This window comes from Streptopelia decaocto, assembly GCF_964273445.1.
Source record: "Streptopelia decaocto genome assembly, chromosome: 4".
In the NCBI taxonomy this organism is placed as follows: domain Eukaryota; kingdom Metazoa; phylum Chordata; class Aves; order Columbiformes; family Columbidae; genus Streptopelia; species Streptopelia decaocto.
Genome location: NC_138658.1, coordinates 23,113,549 through 23,125,980, shown reverse-complemented (window position 1 = coordinate 23,125,980; position 12,432 = coordinate 23,113,549). Strand labels below are relative to the sequence as shown.

The 12,432-nt window shown below is 48.3% G+C and overlaps 2 protein-coding genes across 6 annotated transcripts in view; one reads left to right on the top strand and one right to left on the bottom strand.

Annotated features, from left to right (window-relative positions):
- LRBA (LPS responsive beige-like anchor protein) overlaps positions 1-12,432 on the top strand; it is a 411,832-nt gene that overhangs the window by 218,093 nt on the left and 181,307 nt on the right. For all 5 annotated transcript variants that reach the window (XM_082050428.1, XM_082050426.1, XM_082050427.1 and 2 more), the window contains 2 exons: positions 1,748-1,894; positions 4,514-4,650. In XM_082050428.1, the coding sequence (XP_081906554.1) occupies positions 1,748-1,894; positions 4,514-4,650 (284 nt within the window). The remainder of the gene's footprint in view (positions 1-1,747; positions 1,895-4,513; positions 4,651-12,432) is intronic.
- On the bottom strand, positions 7,978-10,616 carry MAB21L2 (mab-21 like 2). The gene has a single exon (XM_082050975.1). It carries the CDS (start codon positions 9,561-9,563, stop codon positions 8,484-8,486), a length of 1,080 nt encoding a protein of 359 aa, XP_081907101.1. The 5' UTR covers positions 9,564-10,616; the 3' UTR covers positions 7,978-8,483.

The window sequence follows — 12,432 nt, the reverse complement described above, 5'->3', positions numbered from 1 at the left end:
GGTGTTTTGAGGGGCTTTTTGTTTGTTTAGCTTTCTTTTTTAGTTTTCACTTAATTGAAAAGTTCATTATTTGCAATTTATGTGCATATATTTACTTAAACAATTAAAACTTTATATATTGCCACTGGGGAATCACCGCCTGCTGTAAATGTTTGCAGATTAACGTATTTTTAAAGTAAGCCAGCTGAACTTCAAATCATGTATGGCAGCAATCAGAGAGAGCCATGAGTGATGTCTTGAAGTTAGTTGGACCTGATGTGTTTAGTGAATGTCTTTTCAGCCACGGCTGTTCCATGAGCATTCTCAAATCTATTTGTTTTATTTAAGAAATAATATTTTTGTTTGCAGCTGAAAAACAAACCAAAAAAAAAGCAAGCACCACACACACTGCTGTGTTTTGGGTTTTGGTTGTTTTTTTTTAAAAAAAACCCTTATTTTAATTTTTGGCAGCTCCTTGGAGCTTGCAGTGCAAACGGCGCAGATTGCGGGAGTAGATGCCGCCGGTCGCTCCCAGGTAGCGCTGGCGCTCCCGGGACCGGCGCGCGCGGACGCCGCGCGGGCAGGGCGCGAGGAGGCGCGGGCGGCGTCCGCGCGGGCGCTGCGCGAGCCAGGGGAACGTCGCGCTCGCCTTCCCTGTCCAGACGTACGGCGCGCGTTCGGTAAAACCCGCTTTTTATTCTGTTTTCCGTCCCGAAAGCTGAGGTGTGAGCACTGAAGTGCTCCCCGTGAGGGCTGGGCACCGCTCCGTTATGCCTCTGGGAAGCAGGTGCAGGCTTTTATCTGCCTCCAGCCGTGATCCTGTGGCTGAATTTCCCCCACGCCCGCCTTCGCCCCCCGGTTCGTAAGGCGGGTTTGGGCTTTTTCTCCTCGTAAACCCCACGTATCGTCCTCAGGCCAGCGCGTCGCTCACGGGAGCGGAGGGGGCGCGGGGCTGCAGCTCCAGTGTTGCGGGAGGCAGCCCCTGCCCCTTCCCCCGGCTCCCGGGGAGCTCAGCGTGCCCTCAGGGGACTCCTCCCATCTCGGGCTGCCGCCCCCTGCCCTGCCCGGGGCCCGGCTCCGCGCCGCGGAATCCGCTACCTGCCGCCGCGGCCGGGCGCAGCGTGCTTCGGTTTTGCCGCCGTGTAGGCGAGTTCCCCACCGGGCCGGCCCCCTCCCCTCCTGCCGCTCCTGCCCCGTTTCTGCAGCTGCTTCTAGGTTTGTAGGACCGGGGCCTTCTCGCCGCCGACGGCGCGTTGTGTTGCCCCCGGTGGCGCCTGCCGCTCCCGACCCACCGGGCACCGTCCTGCCGCCGCTCTCGGCCCGTTGTGCCTCTGGGGCGTGTTCGGTTTCGTCTCTGGCTAAGGGGAACCGTCTCTGCTTGCTGCTGCCAGGGCAAACCGGTGCCTGAACCCTGGGTTTGAGAGTCAGGTTAACGCACCAGGCAATCGGGACCTGCTTTCCAAACAGGAGAGCTTGACTTCTGAAGGAAAGTTGCCAGGGGCAGAGAGTCTGTTACATCCTCCTCCCCTCTGTCATAAACACTTGAAGCAGAGTTAAACACCGCAGAGAGTTCTGGATAATTTCGAGCAGTCTTAACAGGATTAAAATTAGATGTGTCCTATCGTTAGAGAACTAAGACAAGTACTTCCCACAGCTAGTCCTAAACAGTTTTCTTTCTGAACTTTCATTTTAGAGGAAAAAAAAAATACTGTTTTGTCACTGTTGCCTCTGAGATTTGACAGACAGCAATGTACCTTTTTCATTTCAGCTCCTGATGAAGATATAATTGTTAAAGGAAAGCAGTCCATCAAGAGCCAAGTTTTGGGAAATCAGAACTCGGAAAGTGAGATTCTCTTGGAAGGTGACGACGATATCATGTCATTCATGGAGGAAAGAGAAGTGGAGAATTTAACGGGTAACTTCAGCTATCTCATTTTCTCCTCAGCCTCTTAAGTTCTGTTTTCCCCTGCTCTGCAGTGAATCATGTTTCAGGATACACACCAATAAATTGTTCCTTCCCGTAATTGGGTCATTAGGATCATTTTCTGTGGACCTCAGATACTAAAGGTTTACATGAGGAGAGTTGTGCATTTTCCTTCCCTGGTTTTATAGCCTTCTTGCTTCCACACTAGATGTCTATATTCTAGGAAACCTTCCTTAGAGAAAGTAGCTCTACCTTGAAAAGGACTTCCTTTGTTTTTGACCTTCTTCCACTCCTCACATCATTAGACCTAAAGGGCAATTAGGCAAGTTGCCTGTAATGAAAGGCTTTGGAGAGCTTTAAGGTTTTTTTCCTCAAAATTATAAGATTATATGTATTGGTTATTTACCCAGGTTTGAAGAATTTGTACACTTTCTGGATTTAACTCCTTCAAAGCCCTCATTATTCCCCCATTTCAAGTCACTTCTCCACAGACCATAGTCTTATTTGACTTCACTTCTTTTTCCTGAAGCAAAAATAGTACTTCAGATCTTTTAACTTGATTAATTTTTCTCAGTTGCATGCAACCTTTGCTGATGTTGCAATCTGAATGGAGTGGGTCTATTTCTGTACCATTCAAAATGTAAATAGTGACCTCCTCAGTTCAGAGGCTGGGAGTTATAAAGTGTCTCTATTGTTATTTGAGAAACATGGGTTTACAGGGAAAATGCAAACTTTTCTGTGGTGTTCTGCTTTCTAAACTGGTATCCCATGTACATTTACTTAAGTTAAAAATATAATTTCTTGGATAATTATGGTTCCCTGAGAAGCCAGGAGTATAATCTTACATTGATACATATCATATGTATGATAATTTGGTGAAATTACTGGAACTTATTTTTTATTGGCAGTTTGCTTATCCCTTGCTTGAACCCCATTCCACTTTTTTTGTATGTTTAAAATCAAAGTTAAAAATGGAGCATAATGAAAAAAAGAAAGCCTGTGTAGCAATAGTGGAGTAAAATTAAGTAATGGGAGAATAATGCAATGGCATTTTCCGTACGTGAATATTTTTTCCCTTTCTACCATGAGCTTCCTTCTCAACAGCCTTGTCTGTTTCCTTCTCTTTTATTATTCATTCACTGGTTCGAGTAATACATTCATACTGTAATAGAGGTGAAAGGGGAGTTTAATTATATAATCTTGACAATGGCAATAGGATTAAGAAGTAATCCTCACTAATAAAGTGGTGTGGGTTAGAAATGAAGTGGAAATTGTCAGGGGTCTTCTACAGGACCTGGACTGCCCCAGCTTCTGCAGCTGTCTGCTTGCCCTGTAATTGAATGTCTGTGTGTGATTGAAAAAATGTTATTTCTCCTCTGGATTACATGCTAATGTACAGAGGGCAAAGGGAGACAGCAAAAGAACACATAGCTGCTTATTTCATCCATTTGTGGGGGTGAGCTTTGGGAAATCATGGCAGTTCCACAGCTATCTCATGCCCATCTGCAAACACAATGTATTTGTACATTGGGAATAGAGGGCAAAGCTGCTCTGATCTCAGCAGAGCATCTCTTCTTTTGTCCTAGTGGCACACATTGAGATTGATGTGAGATTAAGGACCATCACCCTCCTAACAATCGATGGAAATGACAATTCATCTGAATTTTTTGTCAGTTATTCTCACGTTGATTACCTGAACGTGTGTACCTCATTTATAGATGCTTTATTAAAACAAAATTGTCTATGTCACTTTCATATCATCCACTGTTTTACAAAAGTCAGATAATACTGCAGCCGAGTAACTTCATTTCCTTACCTCTTAATCAGCTGGATCACAAACCTAACCTGTTTTCTTTCTGTATGCATTAGTTTATATAATAGGCTCTGCATTGTCAGGTCCTATGCTGAACCTATTGTTTTCAGTAGTAGTCTGATTTGTCCCTGTGATAAGCCCTGTGGAGATGTGATTATTCCAAGAAAAATTCATTCAGTTGAAAACCAATCCTCCAGCTGTTTACTCCCACAGTCCCCAAGCTACACTAACACTGTATGGAATCCTTGAATGATATTTAACATGGAATCAAAAGCATCATTAAAACATTCTACTTTAGGCTCTATAACATTGTGTAACCTTAACAATAGATTTCCAGAATTCATGAGCGAACATTTAACAGGCAACTGTGAACCTTGACTGCTATGTTCATCAAAACTCTACAGTACCTAAATAACATATCTGACAGTAAGGTTTCATGTGTTCATGCATACACTATCTATATTGTGTATAATAAAAGATATGCAACTCCTGAAGTTTCTCAAAAAGAAAATGTGTCTGATTAAATACTATAAAAACTACATACTGCCATGCTATAGCCTGCTCTGGTATGTATAATGTATGAATCAGTTTGCAATTTTAGCTGCTTCCATGTTCGGCAGCACAGAGACACTGTAAATCTATTGCATATGTTCTTTCCTGGGATAAAAAGAGGTTTGCTTTTTAAGGAAGAGCTACGCTCTTTGCTTTATTGTAACATTCTGGGCTTGAAAACCAAATAGTTTGCACTTGCTCTTTTTTCTGTTTTGAATATTGTTGGTGTTTTCACTCTTTGGCAGGTCCAGTTGCCCTAAGCACACCAGCTCAGCTTGTGGCACCTTCCGTAGTGGTGAAAGGCACTCTTTCCATCACTCTTTCTGAGCTCTACTTTGAGGTGGATGAAGAAGATCCTAGTTTTAAGAAAATCGACCCAAAGGTAAGAGATCATTGACCCCAAGCTCTGAGAGACGATGACAAATTACCCAAGACCTTTAATTCTTCATTTGACTTCCTTTACCTCTATTGGTCTGCAGTGTTCCTGCTTTAATAAGTTTGCAACCAGCTATATACGTTACTGAACTTCGCGTAGGTGACACCTCCTTTCCTTCTCATTTTTCTCCCCCTCCCACAATTCGACCCTACTTGAATGTTAATTAGCTTGCTGCAAATAAAGCTCCAGGGAGGCATCTTAAATAAAGACATCTTGAATCACAGGCCTGTGTGAATACTGGAAAGTTCAACAAGGTTTTTAGCCCAGTTTTTATATAATGTCAATGTAACATAGTGCTAAACTTCCTACACTTTTAAGATTTCAGTGCTTCTGTGTTGTATTATTCCACAGCAGATTTTACAGGGCCTGTTACTATTTATTGTGCCTAGGTAGAAAATATAATTGCCCTCTTAAAATACGTTTCTGAACCGACTCTCTAGTATCCACAAGCTTTATTTGCTGTAAGTTACTTGATTACCAGTGTTTCGTTTAAAATTAGTAACCTTTCATAAAATTCCGGTTTCAAAGGCAGTATATTGTGCGATTACTTTAATTAGGTTGCACTTCAATGTTTTCTACCATATTACAGAAACATTTCAAAAGTATAACACAATTGGTAAATATTCCTACACCCCATTTTAAGCACAGTGATGGCTCTTTTTTTTAATATCTGCTTATTATTAAACAAGGTAATAATTTCTTTATGAAGAGGAAAAAGTCACTGGAAGTAGTGGTTTTCTGCTGATCTGTAGAGAATACCTTGTGTTTTAAGTGCCAGTTCAGCTCTTTATTCCTACTGAGTAAATCGCTCTTGTCTGTACTAAAAAAGGCATCCGTGTGTCTGGGAGCTGGGATTATAAAATCCTATCAAGAAATACATTTATTTTGAAAAACAATACTCTCAATTTCTTAGAACTAAAATATAATATAAGCAATTAAGTAGAATTGTAATTTTTATGTGATAGCATAAATGAAATTTAACTTTTCTTGAAGTATTTTTGAAATTATTCGAGGTATGAGATAGCTCTTAAAATTTTGATACGCTTACTTCTTCCATAGTGTTTTAAAAATATTTAATGGTAAAAAGGGTATAAATATAAAATGTAAAGACAGTTTGCGATGTTACTCTATTGCATTTTCCATCTAAAATGTTCTGCATTGTATTGCATTAGCATGAGAAAAGTCTTACAGATCTGCATTATTCTTCATTTTTGTTTTCCATGTTTAGCACATAGGACATTTGAGTACAGTTACTAATTCTTACCATTCCTGTTACATGTTTTGTGGGCACATAGACATACAGCATATATTCAGCTTGCTTTATTTTCCCCTGCTTGCTTTATTTTATCTTGTCAGGTGTTTGTTAGTGTTTGTTTTCCTAACTGTGAGTAGACATGTTTTTTTCTTTGACTGTATCTTTAATTCTGTAATCAAGAGATTTAAGTTGGTCTCCTGTAAAAAGAGAAGTTTGTACCATGACCTATAAGCTACACCTCTTACATTCTACTTTGATATTTACTTTAGCTGGAGGTCTTAAAAGGAGGCAGGGGGGAACAACAAAACCCAACAACAACAAAAGCCACAAACCTTTCTAATGTCTCGGGGTGGGGGGGGCACTAAAAATCATATCTGATTATTTTTATTTTAAAAAACAAATAAGCTTCAACTCAGCTTGCTTTCCAGCATTAACGCCTCCCTGCTCCATCCTCTGCTTAAGTTACTATATCTTGATAGCGGTGACTAAAGCTGCTGTAGAAAATGTGCCCTGGAAAAAAAAAATCCTAATCCGCTGTAGCTCAGAAGGCCTGATTAATTAATGAGGCTTCATCTGTTTGATAAATGTAAGTTCCTTGTATATTTGTCTAAACTACTGAAAAGAAAACATTGTGACAAGTTCCTGAAATAAAACCTGCACTAGAGATAGTATCAGTAGCGATAAACTCAAGAGTTTAGACTCTCGCTCCGGGGCTGTTTTCGGCAGAAAAGTGTAGCCCCGCTGGCTAAATCCGTTTTGCCAGGTGAGCCACGATCAGCGTTGGGGAAAGCGCTCTGATGACCCGACAAGAAAAGAAACCTGTGAAACACCGGCGGGCGTTGGTACCCGGGGCCGAAGGGGCTGGCGATGAAGCAGCCCGACTGCCTCCGGCCGGGCCGGGCCGGCGCTCCCCGCCCGCCGATGGGCAGGGCCTCCCCGGCGCCGCCGCGGCTTTGCGGGGAGTTTATTTTCCAGGCTGCTGTCGGACTTGTTAATTTCGTTTTTAACTTAGAGACAAAAGCAACTCACATTTGAATGGCTGTTGCTTTCCGGATCCATCCACAATGAAACGGCGGTAGTCCTTTGGGGCAAGAACTTACATTTTACCTTCCCGAAAGGACGCTAAACTTGCTCGAAATGCTCCGAGCCGGCTTTGCAGTGGTTCGGGCGGCTCGAGCAGACAGTGCTAACGCTTTTAAAGCTTAGAAATGCATTCCTGATAGAAACATACTCCAAAAATTTCTGAGTTGTCCTGAGTAAACTTAAAGCAAAATCCCTCTACCATAGAATACGAGAAATCGGTAGTTTAGCTTTGGGAGAGAGGGCTCGGGCAGGGAAGGAGAGCGGCAGGGTTTTGCTCATGCAAGACTGGGTCGTTTCCTTACGGGTTTTGCATATCTGCTCGTCTGGCTACGTTGTGGTGCGATTTTATGGTGTACTTAAAAATCCGGGGAAAACAAATGTTTGTTTAAAAAAAATATCGACCGGTTGCTCTAAAGCGCATTAATTATTCAGGGTAGATCTATATTTCCTTCGTGTCAAAGTCAAATGGATAGCACGTTCGCTCAGAGAAGGGAAAGCAAATAACGTTGAATTTTTAAAACAAAATGCAAGCGATCGAGATTTATCGGTAAAAAAGAAAACTTTGAAGATAAAGAAAGGTGACGACTGCAGGGTAGGAAACGGCATGCTCTAATTCTAAATTCTGGCGAGGTGTTGTGCGATGCTCCATAAATTCCTAAGATTTAGAGAGGGAGTTTAAAGTCATAGAAATATAGCATATGTTGTCACATGCTGAACTGCGGAACATAAATGGGGTTTTTATATGGAATATTTTTATAGAAACTAGAGAGACCTTTAGAAAACGTCATTGAATATGCCAAGCTAAGGCTTCGGCTAGGTGTCGCGTTTAGACTATCTCTACAACTCGTGTTTCCGTTTCTTTTAGACATTTTTCTTCTAAGGTTCAGAAGGAATCTACTTGTCTGAATTTAAGAACCATTCACGAAAAGTCAGTGTAAAGTTAAAGTAATATTTTTATTACTATTTGCAACAAGTCAGTTGTGGGGCACATAATCTGACCTTGGCACCGAAATACATTTAACATCAGTAAAACTTTTTTAAAGGGGAATTTGTACATATAGTTAAATAATTTTTCACTTGGTGACAACATTCAGGCAAACAAGAGAGAATAAGAAAAGGACTATACATTGATTGGAAAAAATGTACCTTTCGGGTTTCGCTTTGAGGTTGCAAAAGTCCGATTGCTTCTTTTTGTGACTTTTAAAAAATTCACATTGGAGTACAAGAGGAGAGCCTCTTCCCTTCTTCCGTGCAAGGCGGTGAGAGTTTATGCCGGGAAAACCGTCGGCAAGTTTTTAAACGCCGAGCTGCAGGTGGGTGGGGGGTGGCGGGGGCGCGTTTCTTTCGCCGCCTCTTTCCGTCGTAGTTAGCGTTAAATAAAAAGTTTTCAGGCGCTGTTGTTGTTTACGGAAGGCGAGTTTTCCGCGCGGGCGTGTTAACCCTATAGTTTGTCGAGGCTTTTGGGATTGGTGAGGATTTCTCTGGCTAGCCTCCAGGTCTGTTTGGCAGCGCTTTCCAGGGCCGAGTGGGGTTTGCCCTGAAAGAGGTCTAGGTTGGGCAGGAAGTAGTGGGGGCAGCGCCGGCACTGCAGGCAGGAGATGAGCTGCAGGAGGATGCCGTTGAGCCGGTCGCCCAGGCACGCCTCGTCCCAGTCGGTCTCCCGTGGGTGTTTCTCGCACTCGTACAGCAGCAGGGTCTTCATGTGGTAGTTGTTGAGGGGCTGCCCGGGCAGCTCCAGGTGCCGGTCGCGCAGCGTCTTCAGCACCGAGAGGCACTTGTTCCTGCAGCCGCCCATCAGCAGCCGGTTCTCGGCCTCGCCGAACTGCAGCACCCAGGCGTCGCTCTCGGCCGAGCTCTGCTTGCCCGTCAGCGAGTAGCACTCTTTGGAGAGCAGGTTGAAGCCCTCCGCCTTTACCTCTGCCACTCGGTTGGGGCCGGGCCAGGGGATGTGGGGCATGGGCCACTGCGCCGCGCTGCGGGGCCAGATCCCGGTGCACTTGAAGGCGGGCGTGATCTGCACCACGTACCGCTCCCGGATGCGGAGCTTCACCTCGCTAGTGTCCGCGATCATCTTCACCACGTCCCGGTAGCTGCACTTGTCCACGGCCTGGGCTACCAGCGTCTGGAAGCGGGAGCGGATCTTGCGGGCGGACAGGTAGCCCGAGGCAGTGATGAACTCCACCCAGAGGGACATGCTGCGCTTGCGGCCGTCGCTCAGCTTGAGCACGGCACACCCCGGCAGGGAGCCGTCGTCCACGAAGTTGAAGACGCCCATTTGGTTGAGGTAGAGCACCACCTCAAACTCGGTGGGTGAGATCACCTCCAGCCCCTCGTAGCGGGCGTCGATCTCGCTTAGGGAGCTGATGAAGCGCGGCTCCTGCACCTCCACCTCCTTCAGCACGTCCGACACGACCTTGCACACCTCCCGGATGGTCTTGGCGATGGCTGCCTTGCGGGCCTGACAGCGCTCCGTGTAGTATTTGTTGAGCTGGTAGACCAGCTTGGCCTGCGCGGCGATCATGTTGGGGCACAGGTCCGGGCTGTACACCGGGCTCTCGCAGTACGTTGAGGGATCCAATGCTTTAGCGGTGGCTGCAGCTTTGCGGAGGGCACCAGCCAAATCGCAGACCCCCACCCACTCGGGGAAGAAGGCAGCAGCGGCTCGCCGAGGAGAGCAATTAAAAAAGATCAGGGAGGACGACGAAGCACAAAGGAGTGAAGCCCAGCGATGCCCAGGCGAGGAGGAGGAGTGCGAGTCGCAGGAGAGCGGGACGATGCGGGCTGGGCAGCGGCGGTGCCGGTGCTGGAGCGGCAGGCAGCCTCCGCGGGCTCCCTGAGCGCAAAGTTTTAGGTGGTGGTGGGGGCAGGGAGATCTGCACTGCCTCTGCACTCAGGCGCCCACCCCCCCCACGCAGCGACAAAAATGCTGTTTCAATAGATCATGAAAAAAAAACACAAAAAACAAACAAAAAAAAAACCCAAACAAACTTTCCCAGGACTCGCAGAACGTCCCCGCAGAAAAGCCGGTCGGCAGCGAAGTTTAAAACTGCACACGATACGAGAGGAGGAGAAGAATGCGAGCAATGCCCAGAGCGGAAGAGTGAACTCTCTGTCTGTCTGTCTGTCCACCTCTCTCTCTCTCTTTCAGTCCGTGGCACCGGCAGAGATGTGCATGAGTTTGGCTGCCGCTCTCTCAGACTGTCATGGGGTGTTGTTGATTTCCCTTTTCCTGCTGGAGGCGTAGTCTGAACCCGGTTCTGTGGCTGTCTCTATCTTTACGCGCAGACGTGTGCACTTGGTCTGTGAGCTCTCATTCCTGTCCTGCAGCTCTATATAGATTGTTTTGAGATTATATATCTATAGAGAGAGGTTGTTGTTTGCTTTTTTTTTTTCTTTGCACAGACTGTGTTTTATCCTGAGCGGGAGGAGGGCGTAGCTGTTGTGCCTGGGACGGCTTCTCCTCCCCCTCCCCACCCCTGGAAGTACGCGCCGAGGCTCTCACTTTCTGCGCCTCTCCTCCTCCTCCGACGTGTGCCCGTGTGTCTCCGGCGGTGCCGGCGGGCCCTGTAGTTTATGAATGGGGCCGGGGCCTGGCCGGGGGGCGGAGCCCCGCCTCCTACAATCGTTGCCGAGCTGTCAGCGGCGCGGCCAATCGCGGCGGGCATGGCCGGCGCGGGGGCGCGCACACGCGCGCTCGCTCCCGCCTACTCCCCGGCGGCGCCCCGTCCACTCCGTGCTGGAGATGACCGGCGTTAAAGCCGGGCCGGGGGGTGGGGGGAAGAAGGAGGAGAGGGAGACGGGGAGGTGAGTGGGGCTGCGAGCGTCCAGCGGCCCGGCGAGGGGTGGGAAAAAGCAGCAACTTTGCCGTGGCGGGAGCTCGCTGCTCCCTCCGCTTGCTGCGAGGAGACTCAGCAGTAGTGCTGATGTGTGAGGGGAAGAGGGGGTGAGAGGAGTACCGCTGCTTCACCACGAGCATCAATCTTCTTTCGCTAATGCCGGGCTCCAGCAGTGAAAGTGAGACCGTCACTGGAGCAGAATTGCACACCTTCTTATACTGCCCGTATTCAGTACCGTAGTCACGTTAATTTAGATAAATCTCGTGCCGTAAAGTTCTGTTCATCCTCCTAAAGTGTAAGATTGAGTTATTCGAAAAGGAAACGATATTTTATGCGTATGCGTTTGTATTAATAAGAGTATTGAATGATTTGGACATAAAACTGTAGCTACGTTATGCTACTTCGGAAAGAGCAGCTCGCTCGCAGTGCTGTAACCCCCCCAGGCAGTACCTGCTGCAAAACAAAAAGGAAGTGTTCCTCCTGCGGAAACTTAGGCGGTCGGTAGGACAATTTTCCCATCTTCTGTTCTCGGACTGAGAGTGCGTGTTTCTGCGGCGGCTTCGCTCCTGCCCTGGGCCGTGCAGCGCCACAGCGAGCACCGGCGGGCGGGCGATGTGCTACGGGGCTACGGAGCACCGAGCGGGCTGCGCGGCCGTGCCCGACGCGATCCCGTCGCAGCCGCGGGTCCCTGCTGAGCGGGGGCGGCTCTCAGTGCCCGGCGCGCCGGGGCCGTTCACACGCGATGCGCTTTTCCTGCGGAGCTTCGGTTTAAAGCAGGTCGTAGCCCTTGTGTTCGGCTTCTTGTTCTTTCCTTTTTGCCGCTGCAGCTGGCTGATTTTAATAAAGAAAACATCGGCGTCTGTTTTCCGTGTGCATTTAAATTAGAAACATGTCTTGTGCCGACCGTACCGCTGCGCGCTGGAATCAGTAAGTACGGACGTGCCCGGCACCGGGACTGATGTGACTCCGTTGTCCCCGAATTGAGGATCGTGCCGTTGTTCCAATGCTGCCGGGGCGGTCTACGCCCGGAGGTTGGGGCACTCTGCCTCGGCCGACGCTGTCGCGCCCGCCCGGTTCTCGGTGGGGCCCGGGCGGGCGGCGGTGTCAGATCTCCCCGCCGAGCCCGGCCCCGTCAGGAGAGAGACGAGGCCGGGGAAGGCTCCGACCAAAGCAGCTTCACAGGGGTGGGGGAGAGGGGACAGGCTTCAACGAGGGGAGAGCCCCTGGCTCGCAAAGGCGCTACTGCCGCTGCTCTCACGGTCTGTAGGCGTCCCGGAGATGCGCGGGCTGGAGCGGGGCTCTCAGCCCCGGGGCGCCGGGTAAGTGCCTGCGGATCTCCCCCCTCCCTAGGACTGCGGCCGCGGCCGGACCCGCTCGAGGCGGACAGAGGCCCCTTCCATGCGACCCGTCCGGGCAGGGCGAGGGCGGTAGCGCCGGGCAGGCATCGTTATGCTTCGCCTACGCGGAGCGTCTCTGGGGGCTCGGCTGTCCGGGTGGAGCTGCGAGGGTCCTGCGCCTCGTTTCCGGACGCCCTCCGGCAAGCGGAAGAGTCAG

Excerpts from the sequence above, each read along its gene's own strand:
- MAB21L2 (XM_082050975.1), bottom strand. The coding sequence starts at position 9,563 with ATGATCGCCGCGCAGGCCAAGCTGGTCTACCAGCTCAACAAATACTAC.